The sequence below is a fragment of the Microcaecilia unicolor genome, chromosome 1, assembly GCF_901765095.1.
Source record: "Microcaecilia unicolor chromosome 1, aMicUni1.1, whole genome shotgun sequence".
Lineage (NCBI taxonomy): Eukaryota > Metazoa > Chordata > Amphibia > Gymnophiona > Siphonopidae > Microcaecilia > Microcaecilia unicolor.
The window spans coordinates 600,011,754-600,039,612 of NC_044031.1; the positions used below are offsets into that span (position 1 = coordinate 600,011,754).

Below are 27,859 nucleotides of genomic sequence, written 5' to 3' on the forward strand. Positions count from 1 at the left end.
TGCCCATATGAAGTTGCTCTCTGACTTATAAGTCACAGGTTCAGTTTACTTTTGAATGTCCACTTACCACCAAGTAAAAAGTGAATGAGAGCTTAAGATACTCATTTTATAAGCTGACATTGCTAGACAATGCCCACTTTTTTGCTGAATTATGTCAAAACCTGAAGACTCCTCATGAGCTCTGACTTCCATTGCCATCACAGTACTTTTTTTTCATAGGAGGGCACTTTAAACAATGCCTGTAATCCTTAATACACATGGTGCAAAATGCCATTCAAACTAGAAATCTTGGTAACGAATGAATGTGAGAAGACTGAACCACGGGATATCTTCAGTAATGTAATGGGCCTCCTAACATGAAAGGGACATCAACTTTGCATTACTAAGTGTAGCTGTTTTAGCATTTCTCAATATTCTCTAACGTTAGAGAAAACAAATCACATCTCAAACCTTAAAAGAAAAATCTAATTTGACCGTCCTGCAGCAATTGTTGGTTTCAACGCTCTAACAGAGGAGCACTCCCAAAACTAAACAAAGCAAAAATATGCTAATGAGTTCCTTTGTTTCCTTGTCAGAGTTGAGTTCAAGTTTTAGAAAACAGTCCACATTGTCCATGAGTCTGGCATTAGTGCCCTTTCACGTTGCCAGGCCTTGCAGCTAGACTTGCGTAGTAAGCACACTGGGAAGGATCACACTGTCCACTGGGACCTGGAGGGCCCTGAGGGCCAGGCATGCCTGGTAATCCTGATTCACCTTGTGGGCCAGGTGTTCCTGGTATTCCATCTTTAGCTTCACCAGGCTCTCCTGGAATACCTAGAGATGGTAGAGAAATTTTGTTCAGCTTTATATTAACAGAAAAAATTGGCAGAGCTTTATTCAGCCTTCAGAGTTTAGATTTTGAAATGGGTTTGGCAAACATATTGCAATACTTGATATTTATAACACCATCAGGTTTATTAACGCAAATTAATCAGCTACAGAAAGGATAATTTATATGTTTAGTTAAGCCTGCCAAACAGTAGGATAAAACTAAACGAATCATGCCGGAATGGTACCTGCGCTACCTATATGGCTTGGGATCCCAAATGGGGTCATACTTGGGTTGTGTGCTTTCTGCCACCGTGTGATTTGGGCTCACAGCTGTAGAAATATTAGTGAGCACTGCTACATGAAAAATGACACAATATGAATATTAATATGTGCTGGTGCTGACACTTAATTTAACATGATCACTCCACCAGCTGAAAATTTGAGCCTGTGCTTCTGGTTATTGTATGTGATATGGAGTCTTTTTATGTTGCGATCCTTTAAAACAATGTTTCTCAAGGCAGTCTTGGAGTACCATCTGATATGCTGGTTTTCAGGATACTTAAAATGAATACTCATCAGATAGATAAATATAGCTTGCTAAGTTGTCACTGAGGGGCATAATTGAACGAAAACGCCTATCTCCATGGGCGTTTATCTCCGAGAACGGGTCTGTGAAGGGGCGGACCGAACCGTATTTTGGGAAAAAATAGACGCCCATGTTTTATTCAACAATGTGTGAGCTGGGCGTTTTTGTTTTTCAGCGATAATGGAAAATGAAAGCGCCCAGCTCAAAAACGAATAAATCCAAGACATTTATTCGTGGGAGGGGCCAGGAGTCGTAGTGCACTGGTCCCCCTCACATGCCAGGACATCAACCGGGCACCCTAGGGGGCACTTTTACAAAACCAAAAAAACAGGTAAAAGAGCTCCCAGGTGCATAGCACCCTTCCCTTGTGTGTTGAGCCCCCCAAATCCCCCTCAAAACCCACTGCCCACAAGTCTACACCATTACTATAGCCCTAAGGGGTGAAGGGGGGCACCTACATGTGGGTACAGTGGGTTTGGGGGGGGTTGGACGACTAATAAGCATTAAGCAGCACAATTGTAACAGGTAGGGGGGATGGGCCTGGGTCCACCTGCCTGAAGTCCACTGCACCCCCTAACAACTCCTCCAGTGACCTGCATACTGCTGCCAGGAAGCTGGGTATGACATTTGAGGGTGAAAATAAAAAGTTGTGAAACATCATTTTTTTGTGGTGGGAGGGGGTTAGTGACCACTGGGGGAGTCAGGGGAGGTCATCCCCAATTCCCTCCAGTGGTCATCTGGTCATTTAGGGCACTTTTTGGGGCCTTATTCGTGAAAAAACAGGGTCCAGGAAAAGTGTCCTAAATTCTAGCTAAAAACGCATACTTTTTTCCCATTATCAGTGAAATGCGCCCATCTTTGTTCGGCAGATAACCACGCCCCAGTTCCGCCTTCGCCACACCTCTGACACGCCCCCATCAACTTTGTCCGCATCCGCGATGGAGTGCAGTTGAAAACGTCCAAAAATCGACTTTCGATTATACCGCTTTATTCGTTTTTGTGAGATAAACGTCCATCTCCCGATTTAGGTCGGAACTTGGGCGTTTTTCTCGTTCGATTATAAGCAGGACTGTGTACTTAGTTGAAAACTCTCTTCCTAGTAACTCTAACAGAAACTAACACAGATATGGCAAGTAGAAGGTGTGTTCATTAAGTTCAAATGTTATTTCTAGATAGGAAAGCAATAACAAAAAAAAAAAATTCTTCAGGTGAATATTCAGTGTTTGTGGTCAGTGGTTTTTTTTTTGCATGCTGACCATCACCAACTAAATTAGCCCCGGATATTCAAGGATGGGCCACGTGCAGGCACTAGCATTGAATATCTAAGCCTACTCAGATTGCTAGTGGAAGTAGAAACCTATGTGGGACCTGTATAAATGTTAGCTGGGACCCATATAAATTTCATCCACGTATCCCTACACAGTCTCACTCCCCTTCCCACTTCCTCCATGGAGTTTTGAACCCCCTCCCACACCCCAATGCAGCTTCAAGCTCCCCTCCCACCACCCCGATGGAGGTCTAAACCCCACTCCCACATCCTCCCCCCCACAAGCCCCAGACAGCCCTCTCAGGGCTACTTACAATCCCTGGTAGTCTAGTGGTCCTTCAGGCAGAAGAAAACCACACTTGGGGGCAGGAGTGAACCCTACTTGTTCCTGCCCCTCTCAGCTCTTCTGTGAAAATAGCCACCATGACCTTTATCGGGTGCTACTAGTGGGGTTGTCTCACAGGGGTATGGGCAGGAGGAACTTTGGAGCTGTATCAGGGGGTGAAGGAGGGTTTGGAGCTGTATTGGGGTGGGGGTGGGAAGAGGTTCAAAGGTACTTTGAGGGACCGATGAGCTTTGGTTTGACTAACTTTTATGCGGGTGCCGAACAATATTTAGCGCCAGCACCTGGCTAGCTTTTATGCGGTCTTATTTGGTTGCTTAGCTCTGAGAGTGCTGACACTGAATTTATTTATTTTATTTGTTACATTTGTATCCCACATTTTCCCACCTATTTGCAGGCTCAATGTGGCTTACATAGTACCGTAGAGGCGTTCGCCAAGTCCGGTAATGAAACAAATACAGGTGGTATTGTGGTTGAATAAGGAACATGTGTTTCAGTTACAATGGGGATCAAGGAAAGGAAAGATTAAGTAATGTCCATTACGAGCTTTGGTTATGTTGTGTTGCAGAGTGCAAATAACCACAAACCAGGACTCAAAAGCCACCTACTGCGAGTAAGTGTAGTAATAAACAGTTATTTCACCCGTATGTGATCAATAATTTTTATGTGTAGAGTACCCTCAGATATAAACCACCGTGGCTGCAGTCAATAATGCTGCTACAGCGTGGCATAGCACTTCTTTCATTGGGTAACTCCTACTATATTTTTTTGGGTAAAGAGCAACCTCTGCTCATATTTTTTTGCATCCCAATCACCACAGTGCTATAAAATCACTTATTCATTTGTTTAAAAGATTACATATACTAGGTGAAAAAAACTGTACACTTATCTCGTGAGTTCTTGCCTCTCTGGCAGAACTGTGTTGCCTTGCTGAAACAATTAGCAATTGCCTTCCCCTGGATCCACCCGACTCCGCGGGGTTTCAAAACAATTTCCTCAGGGACAAAGGGTTAAGGCTACATAAATCGCTTCTTCTTCTTTATTCTGTCTCAAGCAATCCACAAAACAAGAGTGCAGAGTGCAGGCATTTATGTTGGGTTTGCGGGGTATGCCTTTTTGAACAGGTAGGTTTTTAATGATTTCCTGAAGTTTAGGTGGTCGCAGGTTGTCTTCACAACTTTTGGCAGTGTGTTCCATAATTGTGTGCTTATATAGGAGAAGCTGGATGCATAGGTTGCTTTGTATTTAAGTCCTTTGCAGTTTGGGTAATGGAGGTTTAGGTATGTTCGAGATGATCTGGTTGTGTTTCTGAGTGGTAGGTCTATAAGTTCTGTCATATATCCTGGGACTTGGCCGTAGATAATTTTGTGGACTAGGGTGCAGATTTTGAAAGTAATACATTCTTTGATTGGCAGCACCTGCATAGCTGCCAGCTGGTCTCTGACTCTACCTCTAGAATGCCCCTTTCTGGCCCACTTCAAAAATGGCTCACTTAAGTGTCACTGAATAATGAACCCAGCCTACTGAGCATGGTTTAAGCAGGCAGGAACCTCTCTTGCCCACTTAAATTGCTTTGAATATCGACTGACTTAATTTTTTCTCTAATGGGTAAACAAATCAATTTAAAATGCTGTTTTGGTTTGAGATGACACATCTATAGAGAACATACCTGGAAGGCCTGGAAGACCTATGTCTCCTCTTTGGCCGCTGCCAGGTTCTCCTCTCTCCCCCTTGGCACCTCTTTCACCTGCAGGGAACAGAAGGAACAAATCATTCCTCTAAGGGGAACATGTGGCGAACCTTTCTACCAATATATAATGTGCTTTCCTTTTTATCCTGCCATTTTACCATTTATTTATTTATACAATTCTGTTATATTGCTCTAGTCAAAACTGATATAGTTTATCTAGCTTTTCAGAAAGCATTTGACAAACTCCCTCATGAGAGACTTCTAAGGAAATTTAAAAAGTAGTGGGATAGGAGGCAATGTTCTGTTGTGGACTGAGAACTGGTTAATAGACAGAAAACAGACAGTAGGGTTAAATGGCCAGTTCTCTCAATGGAGTGCCTCAGGGATCTGTACTGGGAGCAATAATTTTTAATAGATTTATAAATGATCTGAAAAAGAGAACAATGAGTGAAGTTTGCAGATGACACAAAATTATTTAAAGTTGTTAAATCCCATGTGGATTCTAAGAAACTGCAAAAAGAGGAGAAACTGCTAGGTTCCAAATTAGGAGTCACCACCGATGAAAATGGTCCAGATATCATTGTGGATAGCACGTTGTAACCTTCTGCTCAGTATGCAGAGGAAGCCAAGAAAGAAAACAGAATGTTAGGAATTATTAGGAAAGGAATAGAGAATAAAACAAAAGGTATCATATTGCTTCTGTATCACACTCCATGACAAGACCACACCTTGAGTATTGTGTGCAGTTCTGGTTGATGCGTCTCAAATAATACAGCAGAATTAGAAAAGGACAGAAAAGGTTCACTAAAATGATTAAGGGGATGGAACCACACTCATATGAGGACAGGCTTAAGAAGTTAGGGCTCTTAAGTTTGAAGAAGAGATGGCTGAGAGGAGATATGATAGAGGTTTATTAATCCTGAGTGGAATGAAAACAGTAAACATGAATCAATTGTTGACTCTTTTCAAAAGCAGAAAGACTAGGGGGCAATCCATGAAGTTACATAGTGGCACATTTAAAACATGTCAGAGAAAATATTTTTTTCACTCAGAGCATAGTTAAACTCTGGAACTCATTGTTGGAGAATGCAGTAGAAGGAGTTAGCATATCTGGTTTAAAAAAAAAGTTTGAACAAACAAGGCTAGGTAAACCAAACCAAAACAAACACAAATAAGAGTATTACTACATAGAATATAAGAATATAAAATTGTTTATCAAAAAGTCCTTAATAAAATTTTTAAGTTGTATTTGACCCCTGAGGCTGCCTTACAACAAAACCTGGCCACATCAGGTCTATGACTTTAATTAAAGACTTGCTAATAAATATTTTTATATTATTTTTAAAATGGTTTGGACAAATTCCTAAAAGAAAAGTCTATAAACCACAGCTTATTCATGGGGGTAAGTAGTATAGACTCTCGCTATTTTTTTGGGATCTTGCCCGATACCTGAAATTGGGATTAGCAAGCTTTTGGAAAAAGAATATTGGGTTAGATGGACCAATGGTCTGACCCAATATGACAGTTCTTGTGTTCTTATGCGCTTTGCAATGGATAAGGCATTTCACATATTGGATCCTCTATATTCTGGGAAAAAAATCCATGTTGTAATCCAAACGCCTTCAGTTAATTGTACTACTACAGGAACCACTGCTGAAATTTAGTTTACAGCTAAAATAATCTGAGCTTAGCCTCTTCTCTGTCTATTATTTCGAAGCAGCAAGACAGAACCATTTCCCTCAGTAGTGATTGAAATTCCAAAGATGTAAAATGACTGCCCATTCTAATGCCATTGATATAGCAAAATTAAAGTACTGTTGTCTCTTTCATTAATTAAAATTAGTTAAACCTAGACATAACTGGAATATATTCACAGATACCAGTGGAGAAGCAATGATGTGGTTAAAGCAATAGGCTGATAGGCTGGAAAGTCAGGATTCAAATTTGAGCCCCTCACTTATGCTCCTTATAACCTTGGGCAAGTACTCCAACTTCTACTAACTCAGGTACAAATTAGCTTGTAAGTCCTCTGAGGATAGAGGAATGCAAACTGTACCTAATATAATTTACCTGCATTTATTTACATATAAAACTTAATTACATGCCTTATTATACACTCAAAGCATTGCACAATGATTATATAACATAAAAACTCCACCTTAATACAAGTCTTCAATATAGCATCAAAAAATAAATATGACTAAAAATGTTTAACACACATAGGGCGAGATTCTATATATGGCACCTGAAAAATTTCACAAATAGGCACCTGAAAAAGCAAATGCTTTAATTGTGCACCAAATGGAACATTAAGCAGTGAAAGTTGGGAGGGATAAAGGTATATCTGAGGCTCACAGAGAATCTTAAGGTCCACCAAATAATGAGGTAATTTATAACACACTACTCTGAGACCTTAGCATAGCATCTTGAATTTGGTCTACTATTCCAGTGGTAACTAGCGATGGAATCACAAGATCAGAGTTATGTGATCACACAATTTTGTTCTATTCAGCAATCTGGCAGCTGTGTCCTGGAGCAGCTGTAACTATTGTACTGCTTATTTTTGGCAGCCCACAATATAAATAATTACAATAATCAAGCCAAGTAGTGATTAAGACATGTATGTCATTTGAGCAAGGTCAACATTTGAGAAAAACACCCTTGCACAACTCAACAGGTATAAACTGACATACAAGACCAAACCACTTGTGAAATTTAATTTTCAAATGTCAACCATGTATCAAAATAGATCCTTAAGATATAGATCTCCTGATTAATTGTCAGAGGAATATCATCGATCAAAGGTCACATCTTAAATCATTCCCCCGCCTTCTGAATCTAATACATCCCACCTTGGCTGTGATAAGCTTCATTGTATTGCATTTAAACTACTGTATCAGAGGCAAATAACTGTTGATGTCATCAATTCATCAAGGGTCTTATTCAAATGAATCAAGTTCCATATTGTCTGCAAATATTTATAATTAAAGCAAAATTTCTCTATGAGCAGTTCCAAAAATATATTCAGTAAAAGGGGTGAAAGGATTGAACCGTGTGGTAAGGCACATTGAACCGGAGAAGGTACTGCGTACTGGCCATTCCAAAAGACAGTCTGGAACAGATGAGACAAAAAGGACTGAAATCAGCTGGTCTATCAAGCTCTATCTATCTATCTGCTTTGTATTTTTAACTCAATTGGAATAAGAGCTGGGAGTTGACTCCAGGACACATTTACTAAGCCGCATGTCTACGTGCGCCAAAATGGCGCATGGCCCTTGCGGTAATTTCATTTTTGGCACGCGTCCGCTACATGCACCCCAAATTTTTTTTTTCTGGCGAGTGTCAGCTATGCGCGCCAAGTGGCATTTGGTGTGTGTGAGACTTTACCGCTAGGTCAATGGCTGGCGGTAAGGTCTCAGACCCAAAAAGGATGTGCGGCAATTTTCATTTTGTCGCATGTCCATTTGCGGCAAAAATTTAATGAAAGGGCTTTTTTTACAGGCGTGCTGAAAAATGGATTGGCGTGTGCTCAAAACCCGCGCCTACACTATTGCAAGCCATTTTTCAGTGCACCTTAGTAAAAGGACCCCTTTGTTATTAATTACCAGAGAATTCTCCTTTTTTAAAATCATAGCATACTTTGAAATGTGGTAGATACCCATGTAACTTACAGTATTCTGAATGTTACACACAGTGGGACCCCACTCCTGCTCTGCAGAATTTGCAGAATAGCACTTAGGCGGTGTTTATGCGTGTAAGTCCGCAGACACACATATAAGCTAATATTCTACCTATTTATCTGTGTAACACATGTAAATACTAGCACCTACTTTATAGCCCTGTAGATGCCACCCTTAAACATAGACCATGGTCCTGCCCCAACAACCTTTGTAGAATTTCCAGCCCTAGAAAACTCAACTCAAGGATCAACCTGAGGACCTTCAGCATGGCAGTGCATAGCTCTTCCACCTTAGTCACCAGACCACGCAATATTACCAGTTTTATTGATATGATGATGTTGATTTTTTTGTTGTTGATTAATAAAAAGTGGTGGTAAAGTGAGTTAGCAAGAACAAGTCTAGCTTTGCAAACAGCATATTCACAGTTAGCAGACTGCTATTTTTAAGAGTATTACTGTGTGTTTCAAGTTATACTTCATTGTCAGGAATACATCTAAAGCTACAACGCAATTGCCCTAAGATCAACACATCTTTGATTACATGAAGATATAAATTCTAAATGGATTAACTGACAACAGTACTGCAGTAAGCAATAAGCTAAAGCAGCAGAAAATGCGGCTACAATCTTCTTCCAAACAACCTAGTGATGCCTCTACAGAGTGGTAAATTAATCTGATGCACTAGCATAGGAGCGGATACTCCAGTCCTCAAGGGCTACCAACTAGTCAGATATTATTGAAGGCTGTAATGAATACGCACGAGAGATTTACCTCAGGGCCGCTGAGAGACTGAGCAAGGTCCAGGGCAGGGCTGCCACCTCCCCGCCCCAGGATCGCCGCCACTGCTGTCTCCCCAGAATCACCACCGCTGCCACCCCCCCCCCCCCCACAACTCCAAATACCTTGGCTGGCGGGGCTCCCGAGGCCTTGCCAGCAGAAGAAGTCTTTCTCCAGCGCTGCTCTTCACTCCGCCACATTGCCTGCTGTGCCCCTGTGGCTGCTTTTTCTCTCATGTTGCATATCCTTGGTTTCAAAACTGAGCATGCACGGCCTGAGGGGAAAAGCGCCCGCTTGGCAGAAAATGTGGCAGAATGAAGAACAGCACTGGAGGAAGACCTCTTCTGCTGGCAGGGCCTGGGGGAACCCCTGCCAGCCAAACCAGAGGCCCTGGCCTGAAGCCCTGCTGTGTCTGCTCCTCCCCAGCCTCCAAGGGGGGGCCCGGCACCGGAGTTTTCTGCTCCTGTCGGATGTGGTCACCCGGGTCCCGTCAGGAGCAGGAGAGAGAGAGACCCAAGCGCTGGGCCCCCCTTGGAGACCGGGCCTGGGGAATTTTGCCTCTCCGACCCCCCCCCCCCCCCCCGCGGCTCTGATTTACCCATGTTAGATGGAGTGTATGCTAATCATTAGGGATATCTTGGAAACTTGACCGGTTGGTAGCCAGCTGGTTTTTACTAGACTTCCATTGTAATCACTAAACTGCAAGAAGACACCCTATGTACCCAGTATGGTTGTATCTACTAGGTCACTCACCTTTAGGCCCCATTGGACCTGATGGCCCTTCAGATCCAGCCTGCCCAGGGCTGCCAGGCTCTCCAGAAGCACCTGGTCTTCCTACTGGCCCATCTTTACCAGGAGGCCCAGGGGGGCCAGGTCTACCCTGGGCTGCTTTGATATGTGCTGGCTGCATCTGGGCTGTGAGGTAGGCTAGTTTTACTGTGAAGAGAAGCACACAAAAAATTAGTGAGTAGAAGTAGTTAATACCATGAGAATCTGAAAGAAATAACTTAAAAAACCTCTGGAAGAACACCATTATACCACAAGATGACATATTTTTGTAAGGGAAAAGGAACGTGTATGAAAGAGGGCATGAGTTAGAATAAAGCATCCACATTTGCAGCTGGGTATGCTTGGCAGACTGCACCTTCCTCTTTTCTAACTTGGATGACATTTAAATACTTCTTCATTACTGCCATTGTTAAGAAGGGCCCAACATCATTCCTTGGCTAGTCATAGAGTAGGCCCATGCAGAGGACTTCCCAGTCCTTCCCTATCAGCACTAAATATACCAAAAAAATATTCACAGGGTACTGGGACAGTGGAGGCATGAAGAAAAGGTAGAGAATAGCAGTGAGTCAGGAAACAAACTGGCATACACATCAAAAATAAATCTATCTTCCTTTATACATGAAGCAAGAGGTTCTCGGAGGACAACAGTCTGTGCTGTCATTGGAATTGTTAATATAGCCAAAGACTGCTGTAGGTGTCAGAAGCTTGAATCTGAAGAGCTGTGTGAGTCTCAAAAGCTTTTTGGATCGGCACAATTGCTTTGGTTTGTGTGCATAGCTATGAGCTTTGAGGCAGTGGGAGAATGTGTCACTTAAATATTCAAACTAGGGGGTGATGATAAAAAGGGGGGAATGGTCAGATACTGGTGCCCTTCCAAGTAAGGGTAGCCAGATTCCTTCCTAGCTCTCCTCTTGGAAGCTGCATTTTGTTTCCAGACATATCCTGCTACCCTATTCCACAGGGTTCCCTGTTATTTTCAGTTTTGCTTAGCGGCAGGGGTTCCTAAGTCTGTCCTTGGGGAACCCCAGCCAGTCAGGATTTCAGACTATACGCAATGAATAAGCAAGAGATAGATCTACATACCAAGATGTATGCAAATTGATCTCATGCATATTCATTGTGGATATTCTGAAAACCTGACTGGCTGAGGACAGGTTTGGGAATCACTGGTTTAATGTTTTTCTGAGCTTATTTGAAGATGCTCATGATTTAGAGATTTCATACTTTTAGACACTGATTATATTCAGATAATTATTTCTTCTGGATTGTCATTTGGTGTGTGTGTGTGTGTGAGGGGGTGGGGAGATTCATCAAGTGGTGTTAGGGCCGTAACGCACGTTATTTTGCCCTTAACATGTCTTATTGGGCCCTAACAGTGCTTGACTTACAATACCGTGGGTTAAGAAGTAATGAGATGCAAAATATGGAAATGGATATTTTGCATATCATCCTTATGCAAATACCCTAAGATGACTTGCAGTCATATACCGCAAGCTGTGTTAGGGCCAAAAAAGCATGGTAAAATAACCACAGTTTTTGATTGGGTTATTTTACCATCTGGGAGCATCAGGCCACAAAGCCATGGGCAGATGCTCCTGGGCCAATAAGGCTGGGTCCCCCTTCCCCGAACAAGACCCCCTGCTCCTATCCCCCATAGGGGCTACCTTTCACAGCACTGGCGGTCCTTTGGGGGGGGGGGGTCATCTGGGGTCCAATGAGTCTTTAGGCAGGAGCTAGCCCAATCGCTCCTGCCTCAAGTCCAGCACCACTCTCAAAATGGCGTGGCTACTGCTAAGGATCAGATTTTCTTATAAGAAGCTATCTCCTTATATGGAAATCTGACCCCTAGCAGTAGTCACGTGAAACTACCACTAAGGGCACCATTCTGGGAGTAGCGCTGGATGGGGCAGGAGCGATTGGGCATCACTCCAGCCTGAAAACCCCTATTTTCCTGTGATACTTAGGTTTATTTTAGGTTGATTTGGGCTTGTGTATTAGTTATCTATGCTGTTGGGGAGAGATTTTACTGGGTTGACTTTGTGGGGATTGTTATTGTTTTGGATTGTTATCCACCAGGAGCTTATGGTGAAACAGAATATAAATGTTGGTTTAAATTTTAAATTTAAATCCTATGACACAGCTTTGTGAAAACTTTCCTTGACACATAAGATAGAGGGTTATACATGTAGTCATGACAATTGTCTGCTCTTCTGGAACTCTCCATCTTCCTAGAATGTAAACATCTCCCACTTCTTCCTTCTGCACTGTTCGTATTATTTAGCTTGTGGTCTGTTCATGAGACAGTAAGATTAATCAGTCAATATAATGTCATATTATATGGCATTATTTAGCATGTTCTCATGAAACAGTGGGGAGTATTAGCATACCATGCTATTTAGCTAGAGCCTTCTAACCTCTCATTTACATATGACTCTCTATTTGTATGCACAGGCTCACAAGCCTTTGCATACTTCATTAAGTCCTTCTAGACCCACTTCAATGTGAATGTTAAGGCTTTTCTGTATAATACATTATTTTTAGCACGCACAGAAGGGTGTTACAATGCAGAGGAGTTTATGGCTGAGGCTCTAAATCAGAACTTCGCAAACCTGCCTTGGGATGAATCTGAGTATGTAAATATATCTCATGCATATTCATTGTGGATATATTGAAAACCAGACTAGTGGGGTGCGGTGAGTCCTGAGGACTGGGTTGAAAAACCTGCCTAACTGGATTTATCTGATCATTCAGTGATCTAATAAGCTATTCTTTTTAAAAATATTATATGGGGGGAAGGAGGGGGTAGGACCCTGAACCTTATTTAGCTGTCCATCTGTATGGCCCAAATTATTTCTCACTTAATTTACACTAAGCACAGTGTAGAACTGCAGTGACAACTGCGTCTCAAAGGTTAATAGCGAAGATACTTACCTGTAGCAGGTATTCTCCGAGGACAGCAGGCAAATTTTTCTAGCAAAAATAAAAAATTTTTCCCAGTCTTCTGGCGCGTGAATCATGCACACCGCACTTGCACGGATGACTTCCCGCCCGTCACGCGAGCGTGCCCCTTAATTAAATCAAAAAGCATACAACAAACTAGTAACAACTCCAAAGGGGAGGTGGGCGGGTTTGTGAGAACACTCAGCCTGCTGTCCTCGAAGAATTCCTGCTACAGGTAAGTATCTTCGCTTTCTCCGAGGACAAGGAGGCTGCTTGTTCTCACGTGGGGTATCCCTAGCAAACAGGCTCACTCAAAACAATGAATATTGATCAATTGGGCCTCGCAACGGTGAGGACATAGCATAGATTGACCTGAAACCATAAACAACTAACTGAGAGTGCAGCCTGGAACAGAACAAAAATGGGTCTAGGGGGTTGGAGTTGGATTCTAAACCCCGAACAGATTCTGTAGCACTGACTGCCCAAACCGACTGTCGCGTCGGATATCCTGCTGAAGGCAGTATTGAGATGTGAATGTGTGGATTGATGACCACGTTGCAGCCTTGCAAATCTCTTCAATGGAGGCTGACTTTAAGTGAGCCAAAGACGCAGCCATGGCTCTAACATTATGAGCCGTAACATCACCCTCCAGAGTCAGCCCAGCTTGGGCATAAGTGAAGGAAATGCAATCTGCTAGCCATTTGGAGATTGTGTGTTTTCCGATTGCGACTCCCCTCTTGTTGGGGTCGAAAGAAACAAACAACTGGGCGGACTGTCTAAAGGGCTTTGTCCGCTCCACATAAAAGGCCAATGCTCTCTTGCAGTCCTAGGTATGCAAACTGCTTTCGCCAGGGTGGGTATGAAGATGGGGAAAGAATGTTGGCAAGACAACTGACTGGCTCAGATGGAACTCCGACACCACCTTTGGCAGGAACTTAGGGGGTGTGTGGAGGACTACTGTGTTGTGATGAAACTTAATATAAGGTGCATGCACTACTAAGGCCTAAAGCTCATTGACCCTACGAGCTGAAGTAACAGCCACCAAGAAAATGACCTTCCAGGTCAAGTACTTCAGATGGCAGGAATTCAGTGGCTCAAAAGGAGCTTTCATCAGCTAGGTGAGAATGACGTTGAGATCCCATGACACTGGTGGAGGTTTGACCGGGGGTTTTGACAAAAGCAAACCTCTCATAAAGCAAACAACTAAAGGCTGTCCAGAGATACGCTTACCCTCTACACGGCGATAATAAGCACTAATCGCACTAAAGTGAACTCTTACGGAGTTGGTCTTGAGACCAGACTCTGATAAGTGTAGAAAGTATTCAAGCAGGGTCTGAATAGGACAAGAAAGAGGATTAAGGGCCTTGCTGTCACACCAGATGGCAAACCTCTTCCATTTGAAAGAGTAACACTTTTTCGTGAAATGTTTCCTGGAAGCAAGCAAGACTTGGGAGACACCCTCTGAAAGACCTAAGGAGGCAAATTCTAAGTTCTCAACATCCAGGCCGTGAGAGCCAGAGACGGGAGGTTGGGATGTAGAAGCAACCCCTCGTTCTGGGTGATGAGGGTTGGAAAACACTCCAATCTCCACGGTTCCTTGAAGGACAACTCCAGAAGAAGAGGGAACCAAATCTGGTGTGGCCAGAAGGGAGCAATGAGAATCATTGTTTCCCAGTCTTGCTTGAGTTTCAGCAAAATCTTCCCTACTAGAGGCATGGGAGGATAGGCATACAGAAGGCCTGTCCCCAATGTAGGAGAAAGGCATCTGATGCTAGTCTGTCGTGGGCCTGAAGCCTGGAACAGAACTGAGGGACCTTGTGATTGATCTGAGTGGCAAAAAGATCCACCGAGGGGGTGCCCCATGCTCAGAAGATCTTGCAGGCGACACCCATGTTCAGTGACCACTCATGAGGTTGCATTATCCTGCTCAGCCTGTTGGCCAGACTGTTGTTTACGCCTGCCAGATAAGTGGCTTGGAGAAACATGTCGTGACGGCAAGGCCAAAGCCACATCTGGATGGCTTCCTGACACAGAGGGTGAGATCCGGTGCCCCCCTGCTTGTTGGTGTAATACATGGCAACCTGATTGTCTGTTTGAATCAAAATGATTTGGTTGGACAGCTGATCTATGAAAGCCTTTAGAGCGTTCCAGATTGCTCTCAATTCCAGGAGATTGATCTGAAGTCCTTTTTCCTGAAAGGACCAGGCTCCTTGAGTGTGAAGCCCATTTACATGAGCTCCCCACCCCATGGATACATCTGTCATCAACACTTTTTGTGGCTGAGGAATTTGGAATGGACGTCCCAAGGTCAAATTGGATAGAATCGTCCACCACTGAAGAGAATTCCAAAAGTTGGTGGGCAGTTGAATTACATCCTCTAGATCCCCCGCAGCTTGATACCACTGGGAAGCTAGGGTCCATTGAGCTGATCTCATGTGTAGACGTGCCATGGGAGTACATGAACTGTGGAGGCCATGTGCCCCAGAAGTCTCAACATCTGCTGAGCTGTGATCTGTTGAGACGCTCGAACCATGGACACCAAGGACAGGAGGTTGTCTGCCCTTGCCTCAGGAAGATAAGCTCGAGCTGTGCTTGTGTTTAACAGAGCTCCATTGAATTCCAACTTTTGTACTGGGGTGAGATGGGACCTGGAGTAATTGATCATGAAGTCCAGTAGCTCAAGCACCTGAATAGTCATTTGCATGGACTGTACAGCGCCTGCCTCCGAGGTGCTTTTCACCAGCCAATTGTCGAGATAAGGGAACACATGCACTTCCAGTCTGCCTAGTGACGCTGCGACTGCCGCTAGACACTTTGTAAACACTCTGGGCGCAGACACCAGACCAAAAGGCAATATAAGGTACTGAAAGTGCGGAGTACCCAGCCGAAACCGAAGATACTTCCTGTGAGCTGGGAGTATCAAGATGTGTGTGTAAGCATCCTTTAAGTCCAGAGAGCATAGCCAATTGTTTTCTTGAATCACGGGAAGAAGGGTGCCCAGGGAAACCATCCTGAACTTTTCTCAGACTAGGAATTTGTTCAGGGCCCTTAGGTCTAGGATGGGACGCATCCCCCCTGTCTTCTTCTGCACAAAGAAATACCTGGAATAGAATCCCAGCCCTTCTTCCCCTGGTGGAACGGGTTTGAAACTTGGGCCTTCAGAAGGGCGGAGAGTTCCTCTGCAAGTACTTTGTGCTGGGAACTATAAGAATGAGCTCCCGGTGGGCAATTTGGAGGTTTGAATTCCAGACTGAGGGTGTATCCTGAGGGTGTATTTGAAGAACCCACCGATCGGAGGTTATGAGAGGCCACCTTTGGTGAAAAAACATCAACCTCCCCCCCCCCAACCGTCAAGTCATTCAGTGTGGACACTTTTACTGTGGCTATGCTTAACTGGAGCCAGTCAAAAGCCCGTCCCCTGCTTTTGCTGGGGAGCAGCATGGGCCTTAGACGTACGCTGTTGACGAGAACGAGTGCGCTGGGGCTGATCCTGGGCAGGCTGCCGAGAAACAGGAATGTACCTACGCCTAAGATAGGAATAGGGAGCACTCCTCTCTCCTCCAAAAAACCTCCTAGATGAGGAGGTAGTAGCAGAAGACGCCTGGTGGGAGAGAGAATCCATAGCATCATTATGCTTCTTGATCTGGTCAACTAGATCCTCTACTTTCTCACCAAAAAGGTTATCCCCCCAGCAAGGAACATCCGCCATCCGCTGCTGGACCGAATGATCGAGGTCAGAGACACGCAGCCATGAGAGTCTGCGCATCACTATACCTTGGGCAGCGATCCTGGATGCTACATCAAAAGTGTCGAACGTACCCCTGGCCAGGAATTTTTGACACGCCTTATGCTGCCTGACCACCTGGTGAAAAGGCTTGGCCTGCTCCAGAGGGAGTGCATCAACCAAGCTGGACAGTTGTCTCACCGAGTTCCGCAAGTGGATGCTCGTGAAGAGCTGGTAAGATTGAATTTTGGTGGCGAGCATAGCGGCCTGATACGATTTCCTCCCAAAAGAATCAAGAGTCCTAGCTTCTCTGTCTGGGGGCGCCGAGGCATAGTCCCTAGTACTCTTGGCTCTCCTGAGGGTGGAGTCCACTGCCATGGAATTGTGGGGTAACTGAGACCTCATCAATCCAGGATCACCGTGGATCTGATACTGGGATTCAGTTTTCTTCGGGATCACGGGGCCAGACAGAGGGAACAACCAGTTCCCTATAAGGACTTCCTTCAGTACCTTATGTAGAGGAGTCGTCACAGCCTCTCTAGGTGGAGAAGGATAATCCAGGACCTCGAGCATCTCAGCCCTGGGCTCATCCTCAACCTCCATAGGGAAAGGAATAGCTGTAGTCATTTCCCGGACAAAAGATGTAAAGGACAGACTCTCCGATGGAGATAGTCTCCTTTCTGGTGGAGGGGAAGGTTCAGAGGGAATCCCAAAGGACTTGTCAGAAGAAAAGTACCTGGGGTCTTCCTCTGACTCCCACGAACGCTCCTCTTCAGTATCGGATAAGACCTCCCTCAGGGCACTCCGAGACTGAGCCTGCCTCAACACCGAGGAACGATGTTCTCGATGGTGATGTTGAGAAGTCGACACCCGCCTAGACTGCGGTGAAGCTTCCTCCACCAACGTGGAAGGGGAGTCAACCTGGGTGGTAGCCGACGTCGATGCCGCAGGCAGCACCAATGCCGGGGACCTCTCCGCAGGAGAAGGGCCAGACGCCACTGCAGCCGGCGGCACGAAAGGCGCAATCACCCCCAACACCAAAGCAGACTGACGCAGCAATCCCTCCAGAAGCTCTGGAAGCAGGGCCCAGATGCGATCGTTGAGAGCCGCAATCGGAAAAGGCTGCGGGGTCGGTGGAGCAGCCGGTGGCAGAATCTGTTGAGGTTCGGGTGAGGTATCGGGCTGCCACGAGATTGATGCATCGGCACCTCCTGAATAGAGGGGGAGCGGTCCTCTCGACGCCGACGCTTCTCGGCACCGTGTGTTGAAGAACAATGACGGTGTTTCTTAGCCTTAGCTCGACGCCTGTCATCGAGACTCCTCGGTACCGATGAGGAGAACGTGGAATCCTCACGTCTCCTTGGGGCCGGGTCCGACGAAGGTCGATCCTGGGGGGCCTGCATAACAGGAGGCCTCGAGGCAGGTGGAGAACCACTCGACGCCTCACTGCTCCCAGCATGTGGTGGTCTCGGGATAGCCATTATCTCTCTTTTTGACGTTGATGCTCCTCTCGATGTCGACTCCGACGCCGCCGACCTCGGTACCGATGTCGTTGTCGACGTTGAGGGACCGGACCGAGCCCCAAAAAGCTTTTCTCGCTGGGCTTCTCGAGACACTTCATATGAAGACACAGACTACAAGTGGTTGGGGTATGGTCGGGCCCAAGGCAGGCCTCCAGGGTGTGGGTATTGGTACCTGAGAGGGTCTGGTTGCACCGAGAACAACGTTTGAAGCTGCTGGGTGTCCTCGATGACATGGAAGGAAAAACGGGTTCGGCGAAATCAAATGACGCGATTGTGCCAAAAAAGTGAAGGACACAAAAAGGGGGAAACCCGACCGCGCGGCCTAAAGGCTGGCCACGTCGAAAAGAAAGTAAACTTAATAATAGCTCAAAAAACACTTAAGGAAACTACTGGAATAAAAAATTTAAAAGAAATAGAAAAAAGTCGTCAGACTCTTGTTCCTGGGCCAAAAAACGAGGAGAGCTGAAAAAACCGCTGTCACCTCGTCCGGACATAAAAGAACTCAGGAGGCACACTCGCGACGGGTGGGAAGTCATCCACGCATGCGTGGTGCGCGCTGCTCGTGTGCCAGAAGACTCTAGCAAAGTTTTATATTTTTGCTGGAAAAATTTTGCCGCTTCCTGGGCCGAAGCAGATGTCGACCCACTTCTTGTGAGAACAAGCAGCCTGTTTGTCCTCGGAGAAAAATCATTACTGTTCAGTGATAATCGAGATCCAGAATCCATTAAACTAATTCTCCTGATTGTAAAGATTCAGAGGAGGATTGGGAGAGTAATTTTGTAACAGGGCACCTAGCTATCAAAGTATATAAGCATGTGTGCTCTGCCAATGTGCCCTTGTCAAATGAGCCATGGTAAAGAGGCACACATATTTATATGGGCTCTGAAGTACGTGCAAATGTGGGAGTGTGACCTAAGAAAGTAATTTGATAACAGGTCACCTAGATTGTAAAATCAAGTAGGCACTTCTTTTGGGGCTATTTTATCGAGCAGGGGTTCTCAACCCAGTCCTTGGGACACACCCAGCTAATCAGGATTCTGAGATAAGCAAAATGAATATGCATGAGGCAGATCTCTGTGCACTGCTTTCAATCTATGTAAATCTATCTCATATCTATTCATTGTGGAGATCATGAAAACCCGATTGGTTGGGTGTGCCTGAGGACTGGGATGAGAATCACTGCTATGGAGACAATATAGATGCTTATGCATCTTTTAAAAACAGCCTCACAAAACCTTCCTTTTAGAGGGAGATGAAAATATATATGGGTGAAGTGTGCACATGTACATATAAGGAGCAGACATTGATTTTCAAGTTACAATCAGTAGTGCCTCGAGGGTTAAACCAGGAAGTAGAGTGGATGACACCGCTGAGACCTTTAGATTTATTAGATTGTGACTGTGGATACAAGAGAATATTTTATTTTATAATCTGTGTACGTACCATGTGACTTTGTCCATGTTCTACCTAAACTGTACCCCTTGAAACTATGTACACCTGGGTTACATAAAAGTATGTCCCTCTTTGTGACTGTGCTTATTTTACCCCCAAGTATGTAACTGTGATAGGGTGTATATCCCATCACAGGGAGATAGGAATCCTCAATCAAAATCTACCAGGACTTAGCCTGACGACCCGAGCTTGAGGTTACATAGTAAATGATGGTAGATAAAGACCTGTACGGTCCATCCAGTCTGCCCAACAAGATAAACTCATTTTACATGGTATGTGCTACTTTATACCCAAGTTTGATTTGTCCTTGCCATTCTCGGGGCACAGACCGTAGAAGTCTGCCCAGCACTGTTCTTGTACTAAGTTCTGAAGCTAACATCGAAACTCTTTAAAATTTACACTCCAGCCATCCATATCTATTCAATCATGATCAGGGCGTAGACCGTAGAAGTCCGCCCAGCACCGGTTTTGCTTCCCAATACCAGTGTCGCTACCTAATCTCCACTAAGATTCTGTGGATCTATTCCTTCTAAACAGGATTCCTTTGTGTTTATCCCACGCACGTTTGAATTCTATTACCGTTTTCATCTCTACCACCTCCCATGGGAGGGCATTCCACATATCCACCACCCTCTCTGTGAAATAATACTTCCTGACATTACTCCTGAGTCTGCCCCCCTTCAGCCTCAATTCATGTCCTGTAGTTCTACCACCTTCCTGTCTCCAAAAAAGGTTCGTTTGCAGATTAACACCTTTCAAATATTTGAACGCCTGTATCATGTCACCCCTGTTTCTTCTTTCCTCCAAGGTATACGTGTTCAGGTCAGCAAGTCTCTCCTCGTACGGTTTACAACACAAATCCCATACCATTTTAGTAGCTTTTCTTTGCACCACTTTCAGTCTTTTTACATTGTTAGCAAGATACGGCCTCCAAAACTGAACACAATACTCCAAGTGGGGCCTCAACACCTCCTTTCTTCTGCTGGTTATACCCCTCTCTATGCAGCCTAGTGTCCTTCTGGCCACGGCCATCGCCTTATCGCATTTTTTCTTCACCTTTAGATCCTCAGACCCAACACCCCAAGGTCTCTCTCCTGAGTCGAGCTTACTAATCCCTCCCCTCCTATCTGGTATCTCTCTTTTGGGTTTATGCACCCCAAGTGCATCACTCTACACTTCTTGGCATTAAATTTTAACTTATATAAAACTATCAAAAACCATGAAAATTTACCATAAAAAATATCATAGTGCAATATGTGAAAAACAAATTTTTTATATAATTTTTTAATATGCAAGTAGTGCTCAGTGACTGGGTAACTATCACTGGGCTGACTGGCAGTCCTTGAATGTGTTTATACCCAACAGTTCATCATCATACTGTCACCATCCACCTACCTATGATGTTATACTATTGTTACTGCTGATAATGCTGGAATTCCTATGCGAGTCAAAATATCAAATAATGGAACATCACATAGAATTGAACACTTATCTTAGTGCTGTGTGGATAGATTCAGCTGTAACTAGTGAAATTCCCAGTCACTTCAATAACGTGCAGTGAAACTTGATTTGTAGAACTTCTGAACCAGTTCCCTGTTGTAATGTCTCCTAGGTTCCCTACATGCAGGCATGTTTCGCCATAGCGTCATCAGGGGAACGGCATTCTAAAATGAACATAATGTTAGCCATAAATTAAACTAGCGTTATACTCAAGAGCAGTACTTGTACTACGTACTATGTGAAAGTCATTTAACTTCCCTACAAACAAATGTTTAGAGTATCAAGTTCATATTATATGTCTAAACATTATTCTAAACATTTGTTTGTAGGGAAGTTAAATGACTTTCACATAGTACGTAGTACAAGTACTGCTCTTGAGTATAACACTAGTTTAATTTATGGCTAACGTTATGTTCATTTTAGAATGGCGTCCCCCTGATGATGCTATGGCGAAACATGCCTGCATGTAGGGAACCTAGGAAACATTACAACAGGGAACTCAGAAGTTCTACAAATCAAGTTTCACTGCACGTTATTGAAGTGACTGGGACTTTCTCTAGTTACAGCTGAATCTATCCACACAGCACTAAGATAAGTGTTCAATTCTATGTGATGTTCCATTATTTGATATTTTGACTCGCATAGGGATTCCAGCATTATCAGCAGTAACAATAGTATAAAATCATAGGTAGGTGGATGGTGACAGTATGATGATGAACTGTTGGGTATAAACACATTCAAGGAATGCCAGTCAGCCCAGTGATAGTTACCCAGTCGCTGAGCACTACTTGCATATTAAAAAATTATATAAAACATTTTGTTTTTCATATATTGCACTATGACATTCCAATCAAATCCAGGTTAGTTCCATTGCCCACTTCTACAGTTAGGGCGAACATCTCGGATCCTGCGTGGGAGGTTGTAGCATAGTGGGAAAGCTACGTGGGAGGTGGTGGTGGGGTGGATGACTAACCATTCTGAGTGCTGGGAACGAGATGAATCCCCAACACTGCACTATTTGCCCCAGAACTGCAAGGACTAAAAAATGATTGATTGTTGGAGTTATGGACTCACCCTGACTGAAAAGGGAGACCCTAATAAGGACCCTGCAGCAGATAATCCTAAGGATTTGGAGATTGATTGTGCCCTTTCTGAAGATGAGCGGTCCTTGTGCTGGAGATGGTTTTTGGTAGAGTCTACTAACCATGGGGTTCAGGGACTGAGCTTTTGGCTGGACTACTATAGTAGACTGTGGACCAATTTCTGACCAGGAGGAGCAGAGCTGGAAAACAACAGTTGACAGTAACAAGGCGATAATTTTACAAGAGTTCTGTAATGTGGATAAAACAGGAGTTACACTTGGGAAAAGGTTTATCAAATTGTGCTTTTTATTTGTAGGTGCCTATTTTATAAACACATGCATACATTGCAACTCCACTCTGATCTGCCAAATTATGCCCTTGGGAACATCTACATGCAGATCATGTGAAAGCAGGCACTATATTCATATCTAGTTTTTATACGCTTTTATACTCCTTGGCAGTTCTGTAAGAGCACACTTGAGCGTGTAAGTCACTGTTCTACAAACTCAATCCCTTTTATAAAATCACTCCTCCAGATCTATATTCAAATGCACATAAGTGGTCAGTACCACCAGCAGGCACATGTGTTTTAAAAAAAAAATGTTCTGGAAGCCAAATGGATAATTTGGGACATGTAAATCTTTATATATTCTGAATGGTCTATTTATTTATTTGTTACATTTGTACCCCACATTTTCCCACCTATTTGTAGGCTCAATGTAGCTTACATAGTACCGTAAAGGCGTTCGCAAATCGGTTGATAACAAATACAAGGTTGTATTGTGGTAAAATGAGGTAGTTGTGTGTCAGGCACCGTGAAGGACGTATGGAATGAAGATTGTATATTGTCCAGTACGATCATTGGTTGAGCTGTGTTGCTCAGAAAGGAGGCGGGATTTGCAGAGTTCCAAGGGCAGTGCCATCTAAATACATTTGGTTCAATACTCTACCTACAACAGTCATTTTTGTTTTGTATTTTTGAAATGCTGGCCACTGCAGGCTGAATAAGACCCAGATATTCAGGACTGGCCCATGTCTGGGTACTGGCACTGTATATCTGAGTCTTCAGCAGCTCCCAGAAATACTGTGGTACATGGATAGCTATCCAGGCAATTAGGACTGCTCTAAATGTGGTCCTACTTATGTGGATAGCTATCTGGCCTCGAGCATTGAGTATCAGTCATGTCTGGATAACTCCCGTCTCTGCCTTCACTCTGTTCCTCGACCACTCTGGAACTAACCGGGGAGTGCTGCGGCGGTTTGTGCTGATATTCAGTAGCACTCTTTGGTTACATGCCACTGAATGTCAGAACTGCCTTCCTCCTACTACTACTACTACTTGACATTTCTATAGCGCTACTAGGGTTACGCAGCGCTGTACAATTTAACAAAAAAGGGGCAGTCCCTGCTCAAAGGAGCTTACAATCTAAAGGACGAAATGACAAGTTGGGGTAGTCTAGATTTCTTGAATAGTGGTTAGGTACCAAAGGCGACATTGAAGAGTTGGACTTTTAGCAGGGATTTGAAGATGGGCAGGGAACGGGCCTGGCGTATGGGCTCAGGGAGATTATTCCATGCATGGGGTGAGGCGAGGCAGAAAGGGCGGAGCCTGGAGTTGGCGGTGGTGGAGAAGGGTACTGAAAGGAAGGATTTGTCTTGAGAGCGGAGGTTACGGGTAGGAACGTAAGGGGAGATGAGGGTAGAGAGGTAGGGAGGGGCTGCAGATCGAGTGCATTTGTAGGTTAGGAGGAGAAGCTTGAACTGTATGCTGTACCTGATCGGAAGCCAGTGAAGTGATTTGAGGAGAGGGGAGATGTGAGTATATCGGTCCAGGCGGAAGATAAGACATGCAACAGAGTTCTGAACGGACTGAAGGGGGGATAGGTGGCAAAGTGGGAGGCCAGTGAGGAGTAGGTTGCAGTAGTCGAGGCGAGCAATGAGAGAGTGGATGAGAGTTCGGGTGGTGTGCTCAGAGAGGAAAGGGCGAATTTTGCTAATGTTGTAAAGGAAGAAGCGACAGGTCTTGGCTATCTGCTGGATATGCGCAGAGAAGGAGAGGGAGGAGTCGAAGATGACTCCAAGGTTGAGGGCAGATGAGATAAATAATGCTGACTATCAAACCCATATCTAAGTGATAATATTCAGTTGCTTAAAGTATAAATTTTCAGGTCATCATTCAAATGTGGAAGTAAGCATTTATTTTAAATGCCAGCTGTGCCTCATATTCAGTGACGCTATCTGGATAGTAAGCTATGTTGAATATATGTTGACAGGGATGACCACTGCTGATTCTTTGGATGGCAGAAATATACAGTCACTGTCTATATAGTTAGGCACTTTAAGTTAGGACAGCTTTTTTGCTGGCCTAACTTTATCTGTATAGTTATATGGATAAAGGCTGAATTACTAACTATCCACAGAGTTAGACAGAATGCCCATGCTCTGCCCTCGTTCCCCCTGTCACGATCTGACACAATGAGAATTTTCAGCAGCACTATTCCATACTGTGACTGAAAACCATGCCCTATATGTAGGTGACTATCTCTAAAGGAAAGTGTATGTATAACTGGTGAAATACAAGCCTATAATTTACGTGTGAGCACTTACGCCAGCCATAGAGCTGATGTAAATACTCGTGCTTAAATGCCAGAGATATGTGCTTAGATTTTTCTATAAGTTACATGTATAAATGTAAGCAGTGTCTAGGCTCCACTGATGTATATGCCTATCTATAAAATATGTGCTATGTAAGAGTCCTCTTATGTGGAATATTGGCATTTATGCACATATTTATTTTATTTAAAAAATCATTTATATCCCGCACCAGCTCCAGATCTGTACAACAGAACATACACAATGAAATAATACATGCCATTATTCTAAACATTTATGCATATATTTGGTGTTGAATGTTAGCGCCAACTTTATAAAGTTACCCCCATATAGGGCAACTGTATAAAGTGGGCACCAAATATGCATGTGAATGACAATACTGGCATATACTCACACCTGTCTGCATATATGAGCATAAATTCCATCAATCTGCTTATGTGCTATTCCGTTAGTATGTGTATATCTTCCAAAAGCATATACTTTGCAGTTGGGCATTCATATAGGCACATATGGGTAGATATCTCCAAAATGTAGGTGGGAGCATGTACACCAGCTCTACTGGTTGGTGCTTAACCACATCTGCACATATCTACCTGGATATGCTAGTATTCTATAAAGGAAAGTAGGCGTCCCTTTACAGAACTATCCTCATAGAGGCTGCTGCTCTATTCTGCCCCCTGCAGCATTCTACTGGTCTTTATATATCCAGTGTACCTGAATGTTAACTCACCTTGAGCTACTACTGAAAAAGGTGTGAGCAAAATCCAAATAAAGAGTGTAGCTGTAAAATATGTTTAATGCAATTATCACTTCTTAGGATTTTTAGTGCTGCAGTCACTTCCTGCTGTGGTATGTGGGCAATGTATTGTGTGTGGTGTAGTCCCACATGTACTGCAGCCACCCCCGCTTATCTGTATAAGCTTTAGTACTAGTGGTCTTTTCTCCAGCAAAGGCCTTATTTCTTTTTCTCTCAGCCAAGCTTGAGTACTTTGTCTACCTGCTGTTATTTCCTGATTATCTCTACTATCTTTGACCTGACCTCTCTCTCCAATCAAGGACTACTCTCTATGATGTCCTTTGTAGCCTGGTCTTAGGCTCTGCCCCTATTGGTCCCTTTACCTTACCCGCTGGCCTTTTGGATGTTCTTCTTGGTTCCTCTGTTCCTGCGAGCTTAGACACTGATATCTTCCTCAGAAACATATACTTCTCTGCTCCACTGGAGTGAACTTGCCTTTTTATCAATACTGTGCAAATCAGCACCTCACCTCTAAACTACCTTCATCTACATGCCAATTCTACCACAAAGAGGGGCATAATCGAATGGGGCGCCCAAGTTTTCCTGAGGGTGTCCTCACAGGACGTCCCCGCGAAGGGGCGGGGAAACCTGTATTATGGAAACAAGATGGACGTCCATCTTTCATTTTGATAATACGGTTGGAGACGCCCAAATCTCAACATTTAGGTCGACCTTAGAGATGGTCGACCTAAATGTTGAGATGGTCGACCTTAGAGATGGTCGTCCCTGGTTTTCAGCGATAATGGAAACTGAGGACGCCCATCTCAAAAACAACCAAATCCAACTCATTTGGTCGTGGGAGGAGCCAGCATTTGTAGTGCACTGGTCCCCCTGACATGCGAAGATACCAACTGGGCACCCTAGGGGGCACTCCAGTGGACTAACTGATGCACTAACTGAACGGAAAGAGACCTTCCCTTACCAATCCCTTAGCAATTCAGAAAGGAACAGGCACACATGAAAGAAATTGCATGCAAATGAGCTGCTCACTGTTAGCTCATTTGTGCACGATTTCCTTCCTAAGGAGGGGAAGCCAGTGCAGAGCAGCCAAGCATTATGTGTGGCTGCTCTGCGCATGCGAAAGATGGCTTCATACATGCAGACAAGCTGCGTGTATAATAGCTGTCTACAATTTTAAATAAATTGCCATCTACAACCTTAGAAAAATACAAGTCCAGGTGAAAATGTCCAAGTGCTCGTCGGGGACGTCTTTTTTTTTTTAGAGTATGGGAGAAGGATGTCCTTCTCTATGCCTCCATCCCTGAGACGGCAGTTGAGGACATCCAAAATGTGGTTGTTTCTGTGAGAAGAATGTCCATGCCTTTGCTATGCCTCTGACATTCCTTTTATTTATTTGGATTTTGGATCACAAGTAGCAGCAATGGGATTTGAACTGGCCACCTCTGGATTGCAAGACCAGTGCTCTAACCACTAGGCCACTCCTCCACTCTCTTGAATTTTGGCCGTCCCTGTGGGGGGGGGGGGGGCAGTTCAGGACATCCAAAATGTTTGAAAGAAGGACGTCCACGTCTTCGCTATGCCTCCGCTGACACACACATACCTCCCCCCCCAGGGACCTGCATACTGCTGCGATGGACCTGAGTATGACACGCCCCGCGACAGAAAGTAGTTGGTGACGCCCAAAATCGGCTTTTGATTATGCCGATTTGGGCAACCCTGAGAGAAGGACGCCCATCTCCCGATTTGTGTCGAAAGATGGGCGCCCTTCTCTTTCAAAAATAAGCCTGATAAGTCTTCTTTTTTGTCTTAAAAAATCCACCTCCACCCACTGCTGCAGTAATCAGATCTACAAAGTCTCTTGCCTTAGGGTGACAAGCTTCTGAGAAAATACAATCTGTGAGTAAATTAGCTACATTTATTCAAAAAATAAATTTCAGAAAAGAACAGAGACTTCTTGTGTGTGCTTGATATTATAGCACTTGTTTGCTTTAAGAGGGCCAGGATATGCTCTATGAATAAACATTTTGAAATACTGACCCACATATGGCTAGGTGGACCATACAAACAGCATGTATAACTTGCATGCCTCATTTAGATATTCAAGTTATATGTGGACATTCAGAGGTACTACCTAAATGGATAGCGTCATTGAATATAAGTATAATTTGAAACATTTAAATTACATGTTTCAAATTATATGTTGATGACAGAGCTGGTTACTGACCTCCCTATATTTTTCTTTTCTTGTTATTGGGATTATTGAACATTTCTTCTTGATTTTGGAATTGTTACCTGTGTTCATAGACTCTGCTTTTAAAATACTAATA

General features: G+C 44.1%; 1 protein-coding gene across 1 annotated transcript in view; it reads right to left on the minus strand.

Moving 5' to 3' along the window:
- Positions 1-214: 214 nt before the first annotated feature.
- Positions 215-27,859, minus strand: part of COL22A1 (collagen type XXII alpha 1 chain) — a 743,309-nt gene continuing 715,664 nt past the window's right edge. The window contains exons 62-64 of the mRNA XM_030219538.1: positions 9,906-10,088; positions 4,676-4,753; positions 215-813 (exon numbers count right to left, since the gene is read on the minus strand). Of these exons, the coding sequence (XP_030075398.1) occupies positions 626-813; positions 4,676-4,753; positions 9,906-10,088 (449 nt within the window). The 3' untranslated portion in view covers positions 215-625. The remainder of the gene's footprint in view (positions 814-4,675; positions 4,754-9,905; positions 10,089-27,859) is intronic.